The sequence below is a fragment of the Bos taurus genome, chromosome 23 (genome assembly GCF_002263795.3).
Source record: "Bos taurus isolate L1 Dominette 01449 registration number 42190680 breed Hereford chromosome 23, ARS-UCD2.0, whole genome shotgun sequence".
Lineage (NCBI taxonomy): Eukaryota > Metazoa > Chordata > Mammalia > Artiodactyla > Bovidae > Bos > Bos taurus.
Window position 1 is genome coordinate 19,679,602 of NC_037350.1, and position 25,844 is coordinate 19,705,445.

At 41.8% G+C, this 25,844-nt stretch overlaps 1 protein-coding gene across 1 annotated transcript in view; it reads right to left on the minus strand.

Annotated features, from left to right (window-relative positions):
* The window catches only part of RCAN2 (regulator of calcineurin 2), a 279,465-nt gene that overhangs the window by 226,720 nt on the left and 26,901 nt on the right, over positions 1-25,844 (minus strand). Inside the window, 1 exon segment of the mRNA NM_001314032.1 lies at positions 5,511-5,737. Within this exon segment, the coding sequence (NP_001300961.1) occupies positions 5,511-5,735 (225 nt within the window). The 5' untranslated portion in view covers positions 5,736-5,737.

The following is a 25,844-nucleotide window of genomic DNA, read 5'->3' on the forward strand; positions in this document are numbered from 1 at the left end:
GAGCCTGGCGGGCTATAGTCTATAAGGTCACAAAGAGTCAGACACGACTGAAGCGACTTAGCGCACAGGCGTGCAAACTGAATAAGCCCATTCTGTCTTCAGTATGCCCTTTATCTCTAATCAACACAAGCATCTCATTATGGGGAAAAATATTTAATTGTCTTTGTTTATGACAGTCCAGATTTCAGTGATACATTCATTCTTCTTGGTGAACATGGGCTGTGGGTGCATTTTTATATACTTTACAGGTCCACAACTCACTCTCTGAAATTCTTAGGACCCGCTATGTTTGAAATTCAGAATTAAGGGATTTAGAACACAATGTGGCATGCATGCCTCATATTACGTAATGATCCATCAAGTGTGGGGCAGTCCCTGTTGGTTAAAGACAGGAATATTTTTGCAAAGAGATGGATGAATATTCATACTAGAAGAAGCTTCTCATCAATCCTGGTTAGATTCTGAATGATTTAGGTCAAGTGAGATTTCGTCTTAAAATGGGTTATGAAGTCTCAATTTCCAGAGCTTTTCAAATTTGGGTACAGCAGATAAAGAGATCGTGAGCCTGTAGCTGTAAAGTACAATGGGAACACTTACATCTCCTTACAGACTAAAGGCAAGTCTTATGCGGGGAATCAAATAAAAATTGCAAATGAACAGATTCACCTTCCAAAGTCCTTGAGGGTAACCTCACAGCACTGCCAGGGTTGACTAGGTCACTGCATCCTCAGTTGAGCTCTAGAAGGAGCTGGTGTATTCTATTAGTGGTGATGTTGAATGAAAGATATACATCTTTGAACCTAGAATCACTCCAGCCACCCTCAAGGCACCGAGATGCTCCATTTATGAGAAGCAAGAAGCCTAACAGCTATAGCACCAGGCCTCTGATCTTATGCCCTTTATGGTAGGATATCGTCTTTAAGTGGTTGGCAGAAATGCCCGTTTATTTAAGAAGCAAAACAAAACGAAAACAAGAAAATCTTGTGTGCGTGTGCATACAGTGAGTACAGTTGAAAATACGTATGAAATGCTCTTTTGACTTTAGCATCACTAGATTGGTTATGCTTGTTTTCTTATTTGAATTGTCTTCTTTGGTAGACTTGAAGTTCAATAGGTCTATGCAGTCTTGTGCACCACTGCGTCCCCAAAGCCAAGCATCGTACCTGTTTTCAAGAAATATTTGTGTATGAAGAAGCAGTGTCACATAATGTTTAACAGCACAGACTCTGTAGGTTTGAATTCTTGCTCTGCCACTCCAGCTGTGAAATCACGGGCAACCTCTCTGGGCTTCAGGGCCCTCATCTGAAAAATGAGGATAATCATATTCGCAGTATCAACCTAGGTGGACTCAGCTATATGCTAACAACAAACCCCCAAATCTCAGTGGCTTCAAGCAACAGAGGTTTTTCTTGTTGATGCTGTCACTCTGTATGTCTATCACAGGGCACCCAGGACCCTGCCCTGGGTCATCCTTGTCCTCAGTCCACAAACCAGACTGCCTGAAAAGGCACGCCTGGCACAATGCCAACTACCTGAGCGGAGTGAAAAGAACATTCTTCAAACACTGGTGATTAAAGGCCTCACGCGGAAGTGGCACAGATCAGTTCTGCCTATGCACTGGGTAGAACTAGCTAGAGTGGTACACGGAACACAACCCCACCACGTGCCTAGGAGGTGGAAAGGCAGAAAGACACCACCCTTGTAGGGTGGTCATGGTGATTAACAGGCTTAATGCCTAGAAAGCTAGGGGCTCGGTATTCTTCTGAGCCCCTTGCTTCATGCTATGTAAGGTTTCCTACTCTTACTATTATTATTGTTGTTACTGAACTAAATGAATTCAAAATTTTTGGAGGCCAGTAACAACTCACCTTTCAGGCTTCTCCTTAATAAACTGAATCTGGCTAAGAATTTTATGGTGGTTGGTGCACTGTTCCCCTTTAGCTACCAACGAGTGCCAATGTCCCATGGAGCAGAGCCTTATCTATCTTGAGCACAGACACAGAGCAGCCTGCAGGGTGCCCCTCCAGCCTCATCTGCCTTAAGATGACTAGTGCAGCCCAGTTGGATCCAGAAAGGCAAGCCAGGGGAAAATGCCAAAGGTTAACGACTCCTGATAACTTAGGTATTGCCTGCTGTGACGATCCCAGTTCTAAATGTGTTTGATACAAAAATATTTATGCTGCAAGCTGTAGCATGCAAACAGCAATCTGCATTTATTGGTTTCAGATGCCAATTTCCTCCAGCTCTGGTTCTCCTTTGTGTTATATAAACAAATCCCAACCATCTGGACCACAACGAAACACACTGAGGTATGATACTGCTCGCTTCTCGCAGAAGCAGCAAATCAAAATACAATCTCACAGAATTCTGCCTAACAGAAAATTGGAGTCAACATCATGGCCTCATGAAGTTGTTTGAAAAGAAAAATGTTCTGTAGATGTCAGAATTTAGGATTTAAATAGGTTGGCATAAATGAGCATATCAGAATATGTATCACGCTGATAAACAGAAACAACATAACCAGAAGATCATCTCCTACGGTGTTACCTATATTAAGAGCAGGACAAGTCAGTACTTTCCAAACTATCCCAAAAAGGAAAAAGGCTTAGGAAAAGTGTCTCTGACAAATGGGAAAATAGAAATTACTGCCAAGACTTAATCATAATAGTCAGAAAGCAAGAGCCTTAATTCCCACCAAGCTAAGGAAATTAAAATGTATGCTTTATAATAATTGCAGCAAACAAGCTAAACTTGTTTTCTTGATATGAATCAAGAAACAATGAATCAAAAGTAGATATGCTGGGACTTCCCTGGTGGTCCAGTGGTTAAGATTTCGCCTTTCAGTGCAGAGGATGTAGGTTCGATCCCTGGTCCGGAAGCTAAGACCCCCACATGCCTCTTGGCCAGAAACCAAAACACAAAACAGAAGCGATATTGTAGCAAATTCAAAAAAGACTTCTAAAAAATGGTCCACATTAAAAAAAATGTCCTTTTAAAAAAGTAGGCTTGCCAAAAAAGAAAGAACTTCACCAAAACAAGTTAATACCTACCCACTTGGATCTCTTGAGATGAAAACCAAGCATCATTTCTGATGTCTTAGCTCTCTGATAATTGCAGGCTCCTGAAGGCATTTTCCCAAAGCCAAATAATTTAGATAATCCCCATGGCCAGCCTTACCCACAGGCAGATACAAGTGCTAGAAAGCTTTCTTGATTTTTTTCCCTCTACCTAAAATTATCTCCACTAATAGAGCCCCCAGTGTCCACCCTTTGGAAAAGATTACCATCATTAGAATTCCTGGCTCAGATTCATGAACTTTGAACATGGTGGGAAGGATATTCTGAAAGAATGATGTACAGGACAAGAGAGTTTTATCAAGATAGTGGGTGAAAAAGTGGAGGTAAAGAGAAGAACAGAAAAGTCTAGAATGAGAAGGAAAACATGTGGCAGTTCAATTGGGAGGCGTGAGGCTCCTCAAACATTTTATTTTCCTGCAGTCGCAGTGATCATGCCTCTATTATCCATTTATTTAGTATCTGATTATCTTCCTTTGTCACCCTAAACTCTGATCATATAATTACATAAAAACTGAATCTGGATCAGATTATTTGACGTCCCAGAGACTCTCCATGAATAGGGGCTATAAAAATTGCACCAAAGTAGAAGACTTCCTGTCTCATTTAATAAGTTTAATTAAGTAGACATTGGCCAATTAGAAAATTCATCTCCTTAGCTATATTGAGCTAGGTCATTTGAAACTTATTCCATGGAACTATATCATATTGATTTCACCTCAATATTTTAGCAAGGTCATTTTAAAGCCCAATCCTATTTGTTAAACTGTGGTGTACCAACTTCATATACAAATTAAATGAGAATATTTAGTAATCCATTATTCAATCACAGATCAGAATATCAAAATAGATGTGGGCAGATTCCCGTGAACTCTCCCCAAGTCTCCATCTTTGTATGTAACCAATTCTGGTTCGGCTGATTGGCCATTCTTGAACACTTGAATGAGATTGGCTCTTTCCTAAATCTTTTTGTTTCAACCGATCGAGAAGTATTTTATCAGGAAAGAGTCAAAACCCTCATTAAACCTCTAAGGAAGATCCTTCTGATTGTTGATACTTAAATAGATGATGGAACAAGAAAATACAGACCTTTGTTTCATAGTTAATGTCAGGTAGATTTCAGGGGGCGATGACCTGCTCTGAATAAACTATGATCTGTGTTATAACCTGGTTATAAGCCAAGAGCAAAATTTGTAGTTTCTTTCAAAGAGGATATATGCCATTTTCTTACTTCAAATAGTCTGGTGATCATAGCTCTGGATGTTCTAACCACATATAATTCCTTGGACTTCAGGGTGTTTTTAGCTCATCATTTCAACTACTCAACTATAAAATAATATCATTATAAAACTATCTTTATATGGCTTGAAATAATTCCTAATTCTCTGAGCTATCAGGATTGCTTACAAAACCAATAAAATCCAGAACAAAAACTTCCAGTAACCGTGTTCAGGCAACAGAGATTGGACTTCAGCATTTGGCAAAAACAGCTCAAGTTTATGAAACAGCAATCATAAATCCTACCCTTAATCTCACGCAGAACCATACTTTAGTTCAGAAAAAAAAGACCCTTTCCTCCCCCTCAAAATATTGGCCATGATTTACAACATAGCCTAAAAGTGGATATTTACAACTAGAAAACCACATTCACAAGGTAAGGTTTGATCCATTCAGACTCTCTTAAAAGGTCAGAGAAAACTGAAGTGAACTTTACAAAGACTTCTGAAAGGAATATTTACCCTGACTCCCAAGAATACCTCCACTGAATCAAGTTTGCTCTTAAAAAAGAAGCCTCATTTTCTAGAAAATGCTTGTTCATAGACAACCTCATTCCCTAATTATTTCAAATCAAGGGGTTAAACATTTTCAAGAAAATTCTTACAACACACCCAAAACAATTCTACCTACTGTGGTATCAGCAAGCAAAGCAAGACTCAGATGGCCAACCAATTTACCTTTCTAATAAATGCTGCAAGACCTGGGGCCCAATTTTAGAAGCCATGTTTAGGTCAGTCATCAAACTGCAGGGAGAGTTGGGGTGAAAGAGGGCTTGTGCTGTTTGGGGAAAGGCAAATTAAGTTTGGGGAAGAATAATATGGGAAAATAAAACTTTTTTTACAACATCTGCTTCCTAAACCAAGGGTGTATCTCCTGCAATCACTATTTCTAAAGCCATTTTTCTTTTGCTATTGGACAGACCTCAGAGTTGCAGGCAATGAGATCTGATTCAATGGAATCTCTCATATAATCTTGTCATGCATACCTTCCATGTCAACTGATAATGGAACAGGCTTTTCTGCTCTTGCTATGCATGCCGAGAGGCGCCCCAAGTAAACATTTTCAAAAACTTCCAAACCTCAACCACAAAGAAGCAACAGAAGTGCTGAGGGCTGATGTTGCATCTCCTTCAATTTCAGGAGCAGAAGGTCTTCTTACCTTGCTTTCTTCCCCTTCAAACACTGACTGGTGGACGTTGCATGCAAAGAGTGAGTTGGGGAGGTCGGTGAAGTCCGTGATGGCTTGAAAGGCCTCCTCCGTGAAACACTGAGTCACAGCCCAGTCTCTGTCTATGCAGCAGAGCAAGAAGAGTCCTCCATCTTCCGGGATGTGGCCCTGCTGCCCCAGGCTCCTCATCCCAATGAAGTAAGAATCTCCCCTCATTCCTGAGGATACAGAAACAGACGTGAGTTAGAGTAGGATTTGATCCCTTATAGCTGGAGTATGGGGGCAAATTCCCCTTGATCTCTAAGTTACAACTTTCCAGACAAATTTGTTTGTGGGCGAGAATCCAGTCCCTGCTATGGGAAAAAGCCCCACTTGAGCAGGATTGGAATTTGATGCTAGAGATACTAGCCCAGATGTCCAGTGTTTACTGGACTGGGGACCTAGGAAAATTACCTAAGTTCCCATTTAAAAATGCAAATCATAAAGTGCTTTGATAAGTTACATGATGAATACAATACCACAACCATAACTACTAATGCTTATCATTTCTTGAATTCCAGGAATCATTCTAAATGATTTACATGCCTTAACTTACCTACTGACTCTCCACCACAGTCTGTGAGGTTGGTACCCATATATCCCCATTTTACAGAGTGGAAAACTGAGGAACAATTAAGTAACTTTGACAGGGTCCATGAGGAAATGGCATGACTAGGCTTCAAACTCAGGGAGTTTGGCACTAGAATTCACTCTCAATACCACAGAAATGAAGCAGATCAAAATTAGTACAAGTCTACATTTAAGGAAATACAATCTATTTCATGACCACCTGAATCCCGATCAGGATAACTCTAATTTATTGACAATGAGGAGACACACACAGACACACACACACTCACAGATACCCTCTTCTGCCTAGGATAATCATGTTAAGAAATCTGTGAACACCAGATCTTAAAAAATCAGTACTGGGCTTCCCTGGAGGTCCAGTGATTGAGAATCCACCTGCCAATACAGGGGACTTGGGTTTGATCCCTGGTCCAGGAAGATTCCACATGCCAAGGGGCAACTAAACCCACGCGCTGTAACTACTGAGCCCATGCACTCTAGCGCCTGAGCTCCGCAACAAGAGAAGCCACCACAGTGAGAGAGCAGGCCCTTCTCACCACAACTAAGAAAGCCCTTGCACAGCAATGAAGACCCAGTAAAGCTAAAGTAAAATAAACACACAAATTAAAAAAAAAAATCAGTACTATCCTAACTGATTCATGGTATACAGATTGTTCTCCCTCGGCAACCCAAATATGAAGCTCTCCAGTTTTAATCTCATCTACGTGTGCTCCATCATCATTCTATTATCTCGTCACCCCTTACACTCAAAATTTTACCCAACTGCAGCCAGTTGGGAGAGTTTTCCCAATTTTTGATACATAATCCAATAGGTTTTAACAGCCTTCCTGCATACTTCAACGACAGTTATCTACACTTTTATTTTGGATCTATTTTCATGCCTATCATATTATTCTGTTCACACATCACTAATTAAAGGTGAAATAACTTGCCCATGGGTACCAGGTATGACTGCCTGGCAGTTACGATGTGGCTGCAGGATCATCCTCCATTTTCCCCAGTCTCAGCAATGCAGAACCTCAGGGTGAAATACAGGAAGGCAGTACTGCAAAATGTCACTCCATCCTCACCCAGTTTAGTTAAGACACAAATTCTAGATCCCCAGACAAATATGGGTTTCTGTATTTCGTGGCGCAGTTGTAAAGAATCTGCCCGTCAGTGGAGGAGACTCAGGTTCAATCCCTGAGTTAGGAAGACACCCTGGAGGAGGAAAAAGCAACTCACTCCACTATTCTTGCCTGGGAAATTCAATGGACAGGGGAGCCTGGTGGGCTACAGCCCATGGGATCGCAGAGTCAGACATAACTGAGCACGCACTTATATCTTTTTTGAACTCTGTAGTATTGTGATGAGGTTGTTTTCTGTTTTCATTTTTCCTAGAAAAAAAGTCCAAATGGCATCCTGATAAACAGTGCTTGATGGCAATATAAAAGATGCACTACAGATAAAATCTTAGAGTTGGTTAAGAACAGGAGCCAAAAATTAAAGAATTTGAAATAATAATTCAAAAATCAGATCACAATTGTGGAAAATAAAACTGTCATTCTGTATAAAATGTAATAGAACTATTCCTGTATTCTAAATTTCTCAAAACCCCAGTTAATGCAACATTTTCTGTATTTAAATCAAATACTTATTTTCAATAAAAATATGGTACATGGTTTAAGCTTTTCATTTTATTCCATAATGAATCCAAAATACATGAATATTTTTAATTAGAAGAAAAAATCGATAAAATACTTCAAAGTGTTTATTTCCCTTCATATTCACTTATACTGTTGCTTCATATATTTTCTGAATATCTGTAATATATTACAGTGTAATATGCATATTAACTTTCATTTATTATTAGAGTACTAACAAGACTGAGCAACTGAACAACAATTATTTTAACAGTAAAAATAATTACTAAGAACGTTCAGACAGTTTTACAGCTTACCCTTGAACAAGGGCGGGGGAGGGGGTGCGGCACCAACCAACCACACAGTAGAAAATTCAAGCATAACTTTACAGTCAGTCCTCCTTGTACAGACTTTCACATCTGTAGACTGAACCACCCCAGATCCTATAGTATGTATTTAATAAAAAAAAATAAGTGGACAGATAAGTGGACCTGTACAGTTCAAACCCGTGTTGTCCAAGGGTCCACTGTATTCACATCAATGGATCAAAAGAAAACCTTCTGATAATAAAGTTATAATCATCCAGTATCACGAAATATAGATATTGTCCATCCTGATCCCATTTTTCAGTCTGTCCTTCTTAGTTAACATTTTTAAAATTAATCACAACAGATCCCATAATGTTCTCAAAAGGGTCTGAGAATGTTTCAATTATTCTTTTTTTCAAAGAAAATTAAAATCCATTGCTGAACAAATTAATTAAATAGGCCAAATATTAAGCCTCACTCAGGACTCATTTTAATCTACTCAAATAGCCTTAACTTCTGTTCTAAGCTGTAACAATACGATTACCTTCATGAGACTTTATTTTAAGCTCATTACTTTCAGTAAAGATTTAAAAGGTGAATGCATTTTTGGCAAACAACCTATCCTACTTACAAGGGGAAATATTTTTAAAGTCAGAGCTCTGAACAAAGAAACTCTGGTTTCTCTTTTCAGTTCCATTACCTACCCACCTTATAATTTGGAGAAGTCAATTGATCATTCTATGACTCCATTTATCCTTATAAAACAGGAACAAAAACCTCTCTCTGCCTTCCTCAGCCAAGTAGGAAGAGGCTGAGGAATGAAATAGGAATGAACACAAGCGATCAAGTCATTATTTAGGTCACTCATAAAAGGATATGTATAATACTAGGAAATACTATAAAAGCACATCATTGTGATCACTGCAAAGGAAAACTATTATGCTTTGGTATTGCTACTAACCTTTAGCAAACTCGCATAAACAGAAAGAAAGGGGGATGCTGGTGATTAAAAAGAACTCCAGCCACAATTGCCTACACAGCTTAAGAAGATTTACTTATGTTGTCATTATTTCTAATCTGAGATTGGTCATCCAAAAGAGAACAGCTGCTTTCAGCTCAAAAGGCACCTCTTCCGGGAGGGCTCCCTGACCTCCTCCAGCACCCAGGAATTTAGCATCCTTCCTTTGCAGTCCCTAAGTACCAGCATAGCCCTTTACGGCTCATTCTACACTGTGATTACTGTCTCTCCAACCAGACTGGTACTTATTGAGAGCAGAGCCTGAACAGCCTTCATCCAAGGTATCTTCAGGCTAGTACATCTAGAAAGCCCTCAAAATGATGTTTGATTGAATTAATGAATTATGGGAAAAGGACTCACTGTCAGGAAATAATAGATCAGCAAATGCATTACAACGACCAACTTAAAATCTATACACTGGGTGGGATGGGGGGGTACACTTACAGGTATACTTATGGATGACCCATGTTGTACAGCAGAAACCAACACAACATCGTTAAGCAATCGTTCTCCAATTAAAATTGTTAAAAATACACACACATACATATATACTAATAATTCATTATTCATTTCAAATGTATATACTACTAATAAAAATTAACCCATTCATTTCCAATGTAATTTTTTAAATGAGATATAACAAGAACCACTCAAAGAATTCCTCTAGCTAAAATTAAAAATCTGTGGAGTATAATTAAGATAACATGTATGTTTTTTGATTACATGTGTTCGTTGAAGAAAAAACTGAAAAAATCAGAGATGTATATAAAAAGAAAATAAAAGTAAACCATAATCCTACTATCCAGAAACTCTGCTAATATTTTGATATATTTAGATCCACAGTTTTTGTTATGTATAATTTTGAAAAAAAATCGAGAGCTTGCTGTTTAGTACCCCACACCGACACGGCCAGGAGCAGTCCCCTGTATCAGTACATATTCTCTGCAAACATTAATTTTAATAGCCACATAGGATCCCAGTGTGTAGATCTGTCATAATTTACTTAACCATTCTTCTGTTGTTTGACATTTAGAAAGGATGTGCTTCCATCACTACATGCCTGTGGAAAAGAAAAACCACTATTCACTTTTAAAATATAAAGTCGCCCCCCGGAGAACCTCAAAACTTCTTTAGATGCAGAGAAGAGACATCTTCATGAAATACTGTAAAGAGCCTCAGGGGTCTGCTTGTGTTCTGGTCCCACTGTAAGCTGTATGCTTTGGGGGCTGTAGTTTCCATGTTAGCAAAATGGAGAAAAACCATGGCCTTATCCACTGTGAACAGCAAATGAGAGGAAGCAAGTGGATGTCTTTTGAAACCTCCAAAATAACATGTGGATTAAAATTATTTATTACTATACATAGGCTCATCAGCAGCAGAGGAACTGGCACTACAGAGGTGGCCGCCTACCACTATTAAGGGTGTATACAAGCTTCAGACTTCAGTGACGGTCCATGACGTTAAGCTCACGTCACTAAAATGAGAAACAAGTAGGGTTGTCCCTGAATACTTGCTACGAGTGTGGTTGGAGAGCCATTAGAAAGGAAAGATATTTATAAGGCAAAAGCAAGTGATTAAAAATTAAAAAAAAAAAACCCTGCCCATCCCCCAAACATCATCAATAGCAAAAAGAACTGTTTATTGAAATATCACCAAGTAAGTAGCAATGAGAATATAAGTGATTGAATTTCACTCATTTTATTGGAAGAGGAAACCTGGAGAGAGACAAGTTTTCAATGATGTCATTACTTTGCTATAATGTGAAAATGATTTCATCCAAGATCCTCCCATAACATGATAGAACTTATCAGACATTGAGTCCTAAAATGAAGACAGTATGGTTCCTACTATGTAGATGATCCACTGGACACTTAAGATACTTGTTCAGCATCAAAGAAGTAGCAACTGAATGAATATTTGTGGCATAAATAAGTGAATACAGTCTCTCTCTCCAATAAACTTAGATGGTCTAGACATTATTGGGTTTCTACCCAAGGAATTAATCTTTCCAAAACTCCCATTTTTCATTCCCAAAAATTTTTTTAAATATAGTATAATTAAATACATACGGGGAAGAGAACTCAAAGAGACATCTGATTCTGTTGGATATCATTGTCACAGTGTTATCAATATGCATGAGAGGCAGATTTCTGAATTACAGAATCCTAAAACACCCCACCTTTCTAGGAATGGGGTATAGCTCATGAGACTGGGGAGCCATGCATTTTGCCCATAGGAGTTCTGATCTAGAAAGTCTTAAACTGGATATAGAAGGAAGGGGAAATCACAAATGAGCACCTGAATGCAGCAGAGAGCCAGGGCAAGAAAAATAAAAATAAGTATCCACTGAGATGCTCACACTGGCTTCACTGTCAAGTAAAATCACCCGATTAATAGTGTGATGTCTGATCTATGAAAAAGGCTAACACCATCTTGGAAGGGGTGGTGGGGTGATAATATCGCTTTTTACAATTTTTTTATTTATGTATACTTCATTTTGGCTGCTCTGGGTCTTTGTTGCTGCACGTGGGCTTTCTCTAGTTGTGGCAAGTGGGGGCTGTTCTTTGCTGTGGTGCACAGGCTTCTCATTGTGGGGGCTTCTCTTGTTGTGGAAGGTGGGCTCTCAGCATGCAGGCTCAGTAACTGTGGTCCAGGCTTAGCTGCTCCACGGCATGTAGGATTTTTCCAGACCAGGCATCAAACCCGTGTCCCCTGTACTGGCAGGTGGAAGGACTCCCAACCACTAGACCACCAGAGAAGTTCTGATAATATCATTTTGAGTTCTCTCAACATGGAGAAACCAACACTTTCAATTCTGGGTACCACTCAGGACAGAAAAACTGGAGATTTTTCCAACGGAAGTTACTCCATCTTACCAAGGGGTTAAAAGTCATATCATCTAAGAAACAGGATCTTGGGGAGACACAGCACAGGAAAACACAGGCAAGAATCTTTGAGTAATATCAGTTACCTTCAAACTCTAAAAGAGGAAATATTATTTTTTTGTGCATGGACCTAAGAAAGTAGAAGTCAAACCAGAGGGAAAGAATCCAATTTAATAAAAGGAGCCATGGATCTTTGCACAATCCAGGTTACAACAGAAATGTCTTGCCTCATGTCTAAGTGAGCACCTTGTCCCAGCAACAGCCAATGAATAAGCCCCACAGAGAATCCTCATCTATCTCGTGGGATGTCACCGAGAGAATCCAAGTGAGAGAGTAACAGGCAGGAAGGCCAGGGGTCTCCAAACGGAGGAAATAGGCTGCTAGTGTCAGACATTTTTTATCTCTCCCTTAAGCAGCAGGAGGAAATAAACAACTAGTGTCAGATTTTTTTTTCCTTCTCCATACAAAATTAAAAGGTGGTTTCTCTATGGAAATGTTTTTCTTAAGCTATGTTAATGAAACTATGTATTTGCTTTGGAATTTGCCTTTCTTGGAAATGGTTCCACCTGAGACTAACTTTTTTCTTTTCTCAAACCTTGGGCTAATAATAGCTCAACAAACCAGTACTCATATCAATTGTTTTATGGCCGGGGGGATGACACACCTCGTGCCATCCTATCTCAAAAATGCATACTGTCCAGAATTGAAAGAGACACGTGTACCCCAATGTTCATCGCAGCACTGTTTACAATAGCTAGGACATGGACGCAACCTAGATGTCCACTGGCAGACGAATGGATAAGAAAGCTGTGGTACATACACTCAATGGAATATTACTCAGATATTAAAAAGAATGCATTTGAATCAGTTCTAATGAGGTGGATGAAACTGTAGCCTATTATACAGAGTGAAGTAAGTCAGAAAAAAAACACCAATACAGTGTATTAATGCATATATATGGAATTTAGAAAGATGGCAACGATGACCCTATATGCCAAGATAGCAAAAGAGACACAAATGTAAAGAACAGACTGTTGGACTCTGTGGGAGAAGGTGAGGGTGTGATGATTTGAGAGAATAGCATTGAAACATGTATATTACCATATGTGAAACAGGTCGCCAGTCCAGGTTCGATGCATGAGGCAGGGTGCTCAGGGCTGGTGCACTGGGACGACCCAGAGGGATGAGATGGGGGAGGGAGGTGGGAGGGGGGTTCAGGATGGGGAACAGATGTACATCCATGGTGGATTCATGTCAACGTATGGCAAAAAACACTACAATATTGTAAAGTAATTAGCCTCCAATTAAAAGAAATAAATTAAATTTTTTAAAAATGCACATTGTGGAAGAGGGGCCTGGTGAAACTCCGTCAGCCTTGAGGTGTCTCTCTTATCTGATTAATGGCTTTCTAACATATATAAAACAGCTTGCTAACACTAGCAAGGGGGGGGTTCTCCGTCCCCCTTAGGACGTCTATGTCAGAAGCTTTCTCTGTCCCTTGTCATTTTAATAAAACTCTGCTATACAAAAGCTCTTGAGTGATCAAGCTTGGTCCCTGGTCCTGAAGTTAAACCTTCTTCTTCGGATCACGAATCCAACACCATTCACCATAAGCTAACACAAGGACCAGGGAGTTGTCTGGCTGACACTTCTTTATAAGGTCCCTCATCACCTTGACAATTTTATCTTTCCATGATTGGAAGAGGGCTTTCCTGGTGGCTCAGACTGTAAAGAATCCACCTGCAATGCAGGAGACCTGAGTTTGATCCCTAGTTGGGAAGATCCCCTAGAGGAGGAAATGGCAACCCATTCCACTATTCTTGCCTGGAGAACCTCATGGACAGAGGAGCCTGGCAGGCTACAGTCCATAGTGTCACAAAGAGTTGGACACGACTGAGAGACTAAGCACACACACATGACTGGAAGAAAATACACAAGAAAAGAGTTTCTGTTTATCTCCAGGCTTAAAGGTGCTGAAGAAAGGGGACCTTATATATATCCTCAACAAATGCTTTCTCCAGGGTTGAAACCTTTATATGATGCTCACAACAAACTTGCCTAAATTTTCTTCCAGTTTATTCAAACTAGAAAGCAAGGACTTTTAAAAAAATAGGAAATAATTATTTACCAAGGGAGTAAAATGAGTAAGAGATACTCAAAAAGAAACCCTTAAGTTTATTTTGCCTTAGACAAAAGAATATTAAAGATTTGACTCATCTGCTTTTTTAAATTAAGAACAGGAAAGTAAAGCTTTTTGCAACAAGGGCAACAAATGGGAAAAAGTGTGCCTTGGTTCCATGTTATAGCCAGCTGAGAAGGCTACATCAGGAAACAGGATAAATGGAAATGATTAATGAATAATTCATTCTGACTTTAAATTCAGTTTTCACTGAAAAACAAGTAAATGGATTAGGGGAGATGTGTTACTTTGGAAGAAGTTAAAGATGATCATGTCAGCTTGAATATTAGTGATCAAAACTAAAATGCAATATATTGCATTAATAAATAGTAGAAAGAAATGCCTATAGATATTTTTTAGTTGAATATAAGGGTTTGTGTGTGTTCGTATATCGCTTCAGTCGTGTCTGACTCTTTGCAACCCAAGGACCATAGGGGCTCTGTCCATGGGAATTTCCAGGCAAGAATACTGGAGTGGGTTGCCATGTCCTCCACCAGGGGATCTTACTAACCTAGAGATCAAACTCAGGTCTCTTACATCTCCTGCACTGGCAGGCGGATTCTTTACCACTAGTATCACCTGGGAAGCCCCAAATATAAGAGTAAATAAATCCAATTCAATTTTCGTAAAGAATAAAAACTTCAACCTAGGGACTTCCCTGGAGATCCAGGGGTTAAGACCACCTTCCAATGCAAGGTTCAATTCCTGGTAGGAGAGCTAAGCTCCCACATGCCTCATGGCCAAAAAAAAAATCAAAACATAAAACACATCAAACAAATCTTTTAAAAAATTTAAAAAAGAAATCTCAACATATAAGTTTTACAGTGTTCAAAACCCCTTTAGCTCTAAAATTAAATGATCTTTAATGATACCTGGGGCAAAATAAGCTTATTAGAAAACAACTTACATGAAAAAGGATAATCATTTTATGATGTATCGTCAGCTTTCAGATTTTGCCTGGTCTTATGGGTAAGGTCCTTTTGATGCCTAGTTAGAGCCTCTTTGGGATAATCTAGGCGTTGTGCTCATTTTTGTCCATCTTATAGAGAGATTGAAGTATAATATTAGCAGCAACAAACCATCCCAGCCATCCTGGGCTACAAAGGAGAGACAGGATATTCTTAGGCTGTGCTCCAGAGAAACCCATTCGAGCTCTTTCTGAAATATAATGGAGCCTATTTAATTCAGTCGCAGAATCTTCACACCCGCTGAGCAGTGTGAACCTCATGCTATTCTTGATCCCATTTGGGATCAGTCTTGAAAGAACGAGGAGCACGCAGTGTTCAACTCGTGGTTTTTCAAAAGAAATTATCCACATTCCTCACTCCTGGCTCCCTTTAGGACACCTTCCGGGACCACTGTTCCACGTGAAGCTCCCACAGGACAATAATTCAATTAATTCAAGTCCCCAAGGAAGCAGCTTCTTATACATTTTTATGAAGATTTTTAAAAAGCAAGCTGTTGCCACCATCTCCTTTTGCACTGGATTCAACAGCAGAATCCAGGACTACAAACCCACCCATCCTAACATCTTTACACCTGCAGGGTTTTAATGTCCATGGTCTCCCAAGATCATCTGCAAATCCTGTATATTTTTCCAATGGACAAAACAAAAAGGGAAGGAAAACCCTCACATTTTCCCAGGGTCCTATGGGACAGGCAGTTAATGGAATTTTGTATTCCATTTCTGCAGTCCTTATTGACATCATCCAGAAAATGTGTTCCAAACAGGCTTTCAGCAAGGGAAAAGAGTCAGAGAGAGGAAACATTGCCTTTAATGAAGGGTATAAGGGTGAGGGAGCTTCCCAGGTGGCTTAATGGTAAAAAAAAAAAAAAAAAAAACTGCCTGCCAATGCAGGAGACACAGGAGACGCAAGTTCAGTCCCTTGCTCGGGAAGATCCTCTGGAGAAGGAAATGGCAACCCACTCCAGTATTCTTGCCTGGGAAATCCCATGGACAGAGGACCTGGTGGGTCCATGGGGTTGCAAAAGAGTCAGACATGACTGAGCACCTAGCAACACAGTGCGCACACACGAGGATGAGAAGGTTGTTCTTAAAGACCAGGAAATCTGTTTCTATAAAGAATACCCTACCATAAACCAGAGATTTGTTGAAACAAACAAGCACTATTGGAGCCCTCACCCAAAAGAGAAGAGGTTCTATCGTCATATCAGTGAAGGCCCCAGCAGGAAACAGATGGTGTGCTGGAGTCGGAGAATTTGAAAAAGAGTTTGATAAAGGAGCTGTTGACAAAGGCGTGGGCAGGCTCTAGGAAAACCACGAAAGACAGTGCAAAAGCGCCATCCCTAGGCAGTAAGAGGGGAGAAGAGCGGAGCGGTTTCCAGAACCAGGATGCAGAGGGCCAAGTGGAGAGGGCACCCAGCAGACCTTCGGTCGCGGGTTACAGCCAGTCCTCAGTGCCACCACAGACAGGGTGCTGGGGGGCATCAGTGTTCCCATCTTGCTCTCTTTCTCTGATCTACTGGCACCTTGCCTTGGCGAAACTCAACTGGGAACCAGAGAGCAAGGGAGCTGGGATGTGAAGTACCTGGGTCAGCCTCTGGGGCACAGGATGGATGGACAGAGGCTCTCTATCTCTTTACTTGGGACCAAGTGAAGAAATCAAGCATGGTCTTCATAACTGAGTGGTAGTCTAGAAGTATGATGGGTTAATTTCAGTAAAACTCATCCTAAAAATGTATAACGTCACAGATTCACCATTTCTGACGGCCTTTTTCTTAAAAGCAAAAAGATGGAAAGGGGAACCGACAGCTCTGTTCCAAGACTGATGCCTGCACCGCTGTGGAAGAGGTATTCCTGAGCCCAGGACAGAGGCAGATGATCACCCTCTCATCATGGCTCTAAGAAGAAGCTTAAAGGAAGCCCCAAGCCTCCAGAGGAGTCAAGTAATTATATGCAAAATAACTTCACAGGAGGATGATGCTTCTAAAGGGAGCAGCAAGGCAGGTGAAGGTTGCTATAGTAACCAAAGTAAGACGTCATCTTTCCCCTTCTGTTTTCAGATGGGACCTAGGGGACTGGGGCGAAAGGGCAGAGAGTTAAAGAGGCTGCACCTTCAGGAAAATACAGCCAAGAAGGGTCTGGGTTATTCAAATATTCTAGTAAGAAAGGAAAGCCAGACAGGAAAGCTGCCAGGGGAGGGATGGGGTGTGGAGAGCTGCTCAGAACTCACTAGGAGTCCAAGGAGGCAGGTGACACTCTCTCTAATTAGATTAGCAGATAACAATCAGCATGATTGCAAGGCCTTTTTAATACAAATATAAAAGGGCCTGGTGGGCTACAGTCCATGGGGTCGCAAAGAGTCCGACACGACTGAGCAACTAACACACACAAAGGGACTAGAAAGAAAGATCAGTAAACCTATCTCAGTACCCAGCATATCCTATGGAAATGTTTCCCTCAAATATAGCTCAGTGTTCATGTCACCACAATGTTAAAAATCTTCCATGACTCCCTAAGATCTAGTAAATTCAATAAAAAGGATTTTTCCACCCAGCAAACTCGGACACCTGCAAGAAGACGACTGTCTTCCTGCCCAGATGGATTTTACTCTCGTCAGTGTGAGAAAAAAAGTCTTAAGGCATCAGCCTCCAGCTCTGTCAATAAAGATAATAATAATAATGACAACAGCAGTGGTGCTGGGCTTCCCTTGTTCTGAGGGCTTTACCTGCATCAAAATATGGACAGCTGTGTGGTCCTGACCAACAGACTCAAGTTTCCTTGCTTCTAAGCCTTAGTGCTGGTCCCCAGCGTCTCCTACTGACACCTCGCTCATCCTGAAATCCTCACCTGGGGCTGCCACCTTCGGATCCCGCTGTGAGCCCACCTGCACCAGTCAGGGCCGCGCCTCAGTGACCCCCTTAATCTACCCCATGTCTGCACCCCCCGTGACACCTTGTTGTGCCTTACCCAGTCTTCTTATCGTCCACTCTCCACTGAGGACAAGGGTTGCATCTTTTCCACCCGTAACTCCTGTCGCTGCTAAATAAGACCTTACTCTGGAAGGTAACCTCTGACATTTCTTTTTGATTTTTAAGATTTATTTATTTGGAGCTGCCCTGGGTCTCTTTCTCTAGTTGCAGCAAGCAGCGGCTCCTCCCTAGTTGTGGGGCCCAGGCTTCTCATTGCAGTAGCTCCTCTTGTTGCAGAGCACGGGCTCCAGGCACTTGGGCTCAGTAGTTGTGGCTCACGGCTTAGTTGCCCCGAGGCACGTGGAATCTTCCCAGACCAGTTTTGAACCTATGTCCTCTGCATTGGCAGGCAGATTCTTAACCCCTGGGCCACCAGGGAAGTCCCCTGACATTTCTTGAATTGAATGGAATTCAAGAGTCCTGCCTTTGACTCTCAGCTCCCCAATATACCCGCTGTCTAACAGTAGGCAAGTAACTTAATCCTTCTGTGTTCAGTGTCTTCACCCCTGACATATGGAAAACAGGAGTTAGAGTGCTGCTTTGAGAATTTAACAACAAACACAGTAAGGCATTTAGGGCAATGGGACAAAAAGTCAGGGCTCGATAATTATTAACTGTAATTAGTATTGGTCCTCTTAGTTCTCTCACATGACACAGGATCTCTTCCTCTCTTTCCTAGAGTCATCAGTCTTTTTACACGTAGAGAGAAGAAGTGTAGACTCTGGGATTGCTTCATTGGATCTCAATCCTGGTACAACCACTTCCTGGCTATGTGACGTTGGACATGTTACTGAACATCTCTGGGCAGTGTATGCAACATGAGGGCCATGAAGTCATGGTACTACTTCATAGGGTTGTTTATGGGTTAAAGGAACTCTTGTTGTTTAGTTGCTAAATTGTGTCTGACTCTTTGCAACCCCATGGACTGAAGCCCACCAGGCTCCTCGGTCCATGGGATTCCCCAGGCAAGAATACTGGAGCGGGTTGCCATTTTCTTCTCCAGGGGATCTTCCCCACCTAGGGATCAAACCTGCATCTCTTGCATTCGCAGGAGAGTTCTTTACCACTGAGCCACCAGGGAAGCCCAAAGGAACTCTAAAGTCAAACCAACCCAGATTCTAATCCAGGCAATCCAGTCCCAGTGCTGAGTGACCACAGTGGGGCAGTGGGCCCTGGTGCTGGGGTCTGAATTCGCCTTTTGCCACTATTTTCCTCAGTGATTTTAGGCAAGTTAGTTTTATTTTCCGTAGCTATGATTCAGGATGTTGGAGAGGCCCAAATGAGATCCTCGTGGGCCCAGATCTGGACCAGAGTCCTGCAGCAGTAATCACTCAGGAGTTGTTAGCATCTGCTGATGCTGACTGGCACTCGTTACTCTCACAGTCATCACCCTTTCACATCTTCATCTCTCTCAGATAACTGTTTACTTCCCAAGAAAGGCATATTGTGCAGTAGGTCCAGAGTCTGACATAATTTCAGACCTAGATTAAGAACTCTTCTTCAGTTTCTCAGCCCCCGAACTTGGCTTGCTAATCCATGTTTCCTGCCTGAGTTTTACTTGCCATTCTCTTTCCTTTGAACACCATTTTCCAACTTGGATAAAAATGCCATCAGCACTTAACCACAGGCTCCAGGGTTCCTTCCCAGGAAGCTCTCTGCCCTTACTGCTTTCCCCACCACTAGCAAAGCATCTTCCACCCTGGAAGGGCCACTCAGCCTCTCCTTTCTGCCTCCTGTCTGCACATGTGCTGTTATTGACAACATTTGGCAGAGCAAACCCATTTATTCATGTTTTTACATCGCCTCCCATATGGTGAGCATCCTTGCTTCTGTCTGTAATAGTCTGTGCCCAGCACGGCTCCCGGTCCACGGCGCTGGCAAGACAAAAGCAATGTAACATCACTACCACGACCCACGGCCACTGCTATTCTCTCTCTCCATCTCTCTGTCCCCTCTCTCTCTCCTGATGGATGGTGCAGAGCCCTGCTCATCTTTCATTACCACTTTCTCAACTTAGTGACTTCCCGAGTCTCAGATTTTCATTGGTCTCCTGCTGTGTTAAATCCAGAAGGATGAGGGTTCTCACCCTCCCTTTTCATTGCTGGCGCAATTCATCAGTTCACTCTTGGTCTCAAAGTAAGTCATTGTCCTGACGGCTTCAAGTCACTTTTTAAACCCTTCCCTTCTTTTTATTTCCTTCAGTTGCAGATGTGTTCTTTTTCTCCCTCCCTCCTTCCCTCCCTCCCTCCCCCAAAACCCGCTTCTCTCCGAGGCTTCCCTCTCTCAAGCTTACAATCACAGTAATCACGGTATCTGTTAGGTTCCTAAAGGATCAAATGCAGATTGGACGTGTGCGTCGTGGGGAACAAGAGCACGCCTCCTCCTCTCTAGTTGGAGCAGCCTGCCCGCAGCCTGTTTATCCGAGGCCACCAGCTGAGAAGCCGACACAGGCTGGGCAGTTTTCCTCCACACTGTCAGAAAGTCGCAATTCCGGATGATCCATAATTAGTTCCTCACTTCTGGGGCCATGTGTTGTTTACAAGAAAGAGCTGACCCAGATTCTAGCTTCGAAAAAAAAAAAAAAACAAGCTGAAACCTTTATTAAAGTCCTTTCTGGTCAGCTGCAACTGGCACCAGTTGTTCTGAGGGGCCAGCTCACTCCATCTCTCTCTCTTCCAACAACCAACCAGGGGCCAGGCTCATGAGAACAGAACTTTGGTGGTAGGAAGGTTTCTGGGGAAAAGCTCCAGAAGGTCATGGGAGACAGACTGAGCCAGTGGAGGAATCAAGTAATAGCAGCCAAGTGAGCTTAATCACTAATAGACCTTTTAAGAATGGGTGATTGCCTTTCCTGGCTTCTACGCTGCCTTACTCCAAAGACCATGCTTAAAATGAAGTGTTAGGAAGGCGTATGTATATAATCCCTCTACTTGACCAAATGACTAGATGGAAACAGGCTGCAGGCTCCTGACAAGTACAACCGAAGCACCGTGAGAGGCCTGCCCAGTGTCGTTCCAATGGGACACTGGAAGCTCTTTACATCAGAGGAGAAAACTTGGGCCCCTTCTCCTTCCTGCTCCTCTAACCAAGTTCAGTTCAGTTCAGTTGCTCAGTCGTGTCCAGCTCTTTGCATCCCCATGGACTGCAGCATGCCAGGCTTCCCTGTCCATCACCAACTCCCAGAGCCTGCTCAAAATCATATCCATCAAGTCAGTGATACCACCCAATCATGGAATTCTCCTTGAATTCAACCTGGAATTCTCCAGGCCAGAATACTGGAGTGGGTAGCTGTTCCCTTCTCCAGGGGATCTCCCCAACCCAGGGATCAAACCCGGGTCTCCCACATTGTAGGTGGATTCTTTACCAGCTTAGACACAAGGGAAGCCCAAGAATACTGGAATGGGTGGCTTATCCCTTCTCCAGCAGATGTTCCCGATCCAGGAATTGAACCAGGGTCTCCTGCATTGCAGGTGGATTCTTTACCAACTGAGCTATCAGGGAAACCCCCTCTAACCAAACCCAGCACCATTCCATATGTTTAACTGGAAAAATCAGCCAACAAAATGGAAACTTCTTATTAAGATATCAAAGACCAGTATTTATGACTGGGTCCCCAAAGCCAGATTCAGTACCGAGAATGGGGCAGTACGATGAAAAACAGCATTTGAGGCCAACCTGTCTTTTTGAGAGACTGTTGTTATTTGTCTCTTTATATAGCTACTTAATTCTATCTTTCAGATGATGGCGTGAGTCACATAGTAGATACTCAAAAATATTTGTTACATAAATCTAGACAACTCTCTTTTTTTTTTCCTTCTCTCCACCAGTTCATTTTCTTTTACACCTTCTCTTAAAAATTGTTTCCTCCTTTCAAACAGAATCTCAATGGCCTTTTCACTTAGAATGTATTGTTGCTGTTGTTCAGTTGCTAAGTCATGTCCAACTCTTTGCAACCTTCTGAACTGCAGCAGGCCAGGTTTCTCTGTACATCACTATCTCCCTGAGTTTCCTCAAACTCATGTCCACTGAGTCAGTGATGCCATCCCACCATCTCATCCTCTGTTGCCCCCTTCTCCCCTTGCCCTCCATTTTTCCCAGCATCAGACTCTTTTCCAATGAGTCAGCTCTTCACATCAGAATGTATAATTAGCTCAAATACCAAATATGAAACATTAAAAATGTAATAGGTGTATGGCTATGAAAAAAGGATCTGGGAAGTGCATAATATGAGGAGGAAAGAAAGCAAGTCTAGTCGACCACTCCAGCGTGGTCAGGCCTTGGCTTGGACGTGGGGAGGGTGAAGTCTGGTACAACACAGTCTTTGCTCTTTTATTCTTGGTGTTGTCAGCACTGTGTGCCAGTCAGCACAGCCACCCTTCAGAGTACCTAGCAGTCTATTAAAATCTATGCAATCGGACTGCAGTATACGACACTAGTTATTTTGTATACTTTAGAGTGGAGACTCAGAAATATATCTGTGACAAAGAAAAAGAGAGTGAGCCACATAGATATCAGGGGAAAGACTTACCAGGTTAAAAAAAAAAAAAAAAAAAACTGGCAGAAAAAAAAAAATCCAACGGTGGCTGAAGTGTGATAGGAAGGGAGGTAGGAAGAGTGAACTCAGAGGGAAAGCAGGAGGCCAGGACACACAGCGCCTCACAGGCTACAGAGAAGGTTTTGCTTTTTGCTCTGAGATAATAAGCCGCTGGAGGATTTTGAATGGAGAAGTTTCATAAACTTACTTCTGTTTTAAAATGATGTTCTCTGGCTGCTATTTGGGGAATCGACCAAAAGTGGAAGGAGGAGACCAATTAGGAAACAGTTGGCAGCAGCTCAGGCAGGAGGTGATAAGGATGGAGACCAGAGAGGTGGCAGGTGGAAGGGTGAGAAGCAATAGGAGATTTTTAATGTACCAGCAGCATTTTGCTGATGAACTGGATATGGCGTCGGGGAAGATTTGAGGATAATGCTGAGGTTTTGAGTACCTGCTGCTTCTAGGTCTCAGTACCTAGAAGCAGAAAGATGCCATTGCCAAAGATGGAGGAGACTATGGAAAGGACAGGTTTGGAGAGAGAACATGAAAAGTACAGTTTAGGACAGGTTAAGTTGGAGATTCCTACTATTTATCTAAGTGATGAGCAGTAGGTGTTCTGAGTTCAGAGTTCATGGGAGAGGGTGACGTCGCAGATGATATTTAAATCCATGGGGCTGAATAAGGGAGTTTAGTAGGAGAAGAGGTCCAAGGTCTCAGCCCTGGATCACAGCAGCATTTCAGAGCAAAGGTAACATCTCTTGGGTGTGTTGTAAGGATTCAATGAAATGATACATGTACTTTAAATGTACTGGGAACCTTCATTAAAAATCAACAACCTTACCCACACCCCTCGTACACCCTGCTAGCCCCTACCTCCACTGGATCCCCCATCCCACATCACAGGGATCTGGACCTGGGGAATTCTTCATTGTTCAGGAAGGAGGCGCATAGAGAAAAGAAAATCTTCTCCCCATGAAGGCTACAAGGGGGAAAGTTTTCTGGCTTATTTTCCAATCTGGAATGCTAAACATTTTCCCACAGTAACATAAACAGTTTCTAAGATCTCTCCAAGCAGAAATCTAGTACTTTATCTCAAGTACATCATGCATATAACAGCCTTTTGGGCAAGCCTGAGGATCTGGTCATAATTTATGAGGTTTCTCTGAGAAAATACCTTCCAAATTCCAAACGACTCAAGAGAAACGTAGATTTAAAAGGAGGCAGACTGACTCCTTACATAAAAGCACACATATAAATTCTAAAGATGGATATATCAGGACTTCCTTTAAAAGCGGTGTTCTGGGGACTTCCCTGGTGGTCTAAGACTCTTTGCTCCCAATGCAGGGGGCCTGGGTTTGATTCTTGGTTGAGGAAGTAGATTCCACATGCTGCAACTAAAAGATATGGAGAGCTACAATAAAGATTGGAGACCCCATGTGCCGCAACTAAGACAGGACAAAGCCAAACAAATCAATAAAAATAATAAATATTTGAAAAAGACAATTTTTTTAAAAAGTGGTGTTCTATAACATATAGCTAGCAAGAACAAGCAAGTCCAGCGAGAGTCCCTTTGCAGATTCTGTGTCATTTGAACCACTGTCACATCTCTCTGTGACCCCTTCCCCAACTCAATTCCCAGTGCTCAGCCAGGGAACAAATAGACTATTGAAAATGTTTAACTCCAAGATAAATCCCCTATCAAGCTGTATTTCTCCATCATAGTCCTTATCTTGCTACACTATAGTTGTTTAACTGTCTTCTTCCCAATTAAGTCTATAAATACTTGGTTGTGTCCAGTTCACATTGTATCCCTAGATACCAGCATAGCACCTGATACCTAGCAGAGACTCACTAGAACTTCTTAAAGGGAAGAGGAAATAAAAAATCAGCTTTTTCTCTGGCAGTCCAATGGTTAAGACACGGTGCCGCTACTGTTGGGGGGGCGAGGGTTCAATCCCTGGTTGGAAAACTAAGATTCTGTATAGTGTGTGGCACTGCCAAAAAATATAAATAAACAAACAAACAAACCAAAAAGAAGTTAAAAAAAATAAAAATCAGCCTTGGTCTTAATCCCCTCCATGACATGTAAGTCTCCTTGAAAGAAGAAGGAATACAGAGGGTTGTTCCAAATGAGGAAACTGACCAATCAACTGACCAATCAAGGAAGGTTCAGGAGGACTGGGCTATTTCTGAAATAACAAGATGTGGGGATTTACCCCCAGGGTAGAGTTACTCAGATTGGCTTGTGGAAACTCAGGGAGGGAGAAAGCATCCATAGGACTAGCCTATGAGGGCTATGGCCTCAGAAGTATCTCCTGCCTTTCAGATGGTCATGCTTTTTTGCTTAAATGACAATGTAGTTTCCCAGACTCCACAGCCCTGAATTCTTAGGAGTCATGTTTGAGGGGAGTTTGATTAGTTATTTGCAAGAACACTTGTCTGTTTCTAAAGAACATTTTTAGAATGCACATATACATGTGTGTTCTGTTAATCTGCAGACTCATAAAGCATATTCATGCTTTCCTCTCCTTTCTTCTGCTCTAGACAATGTCTTATGGCAACTGATTGTCCATAATGATCGATTTATGACCATCCTCTCTAGCCTCTCAATAACAAGGGCTTTTTTAAAGGTATTTTTAAAATGGAAGCATAGTTGATTTACAATGTTGGGTTAGTTTCAGGTGTACGGCAACACAATTCAGTTCTACAAACATATATATGCATATATACTTTGTTTTTCAGATTCTTTTCTATGTTATTACAAGATATTGAATACAGCTCCCTGTGCTATGCTGCTGCTGCTGCTAAGTTGCTTCAATCGTGTCCAACTCTGTGCGACCCCAGAGACAGCAGCCCACCAGGCTCCCCCGCCCCTGGGATTCTCCAGGCATGAACACTGGAGTGGGTTGCCATTTCCTTCTCCAATGCATGAAAGTGAAAAGTGAAAGTGAAGTCGCTCAGTCGTGTCCAACTCCTAGAGACCTCATGGACTGCAGCCCACCAGGCTCCTCCATCCATGGGATTTTCCAGGCAAGAGTACTGGAGTGGGGTGCCATCACCTTCTCCAATTTTATATATAGTAGCATCTATCTGTTGATCCAAACTCTTAATTTATCTCTCCCCTCTTTTTCCTTTGATAACCATAAGTTTGTTTTCTATGTCCGTAAGAATAACAAAGATTATTTTACACACACACAACTCCATCTCAATATCCAG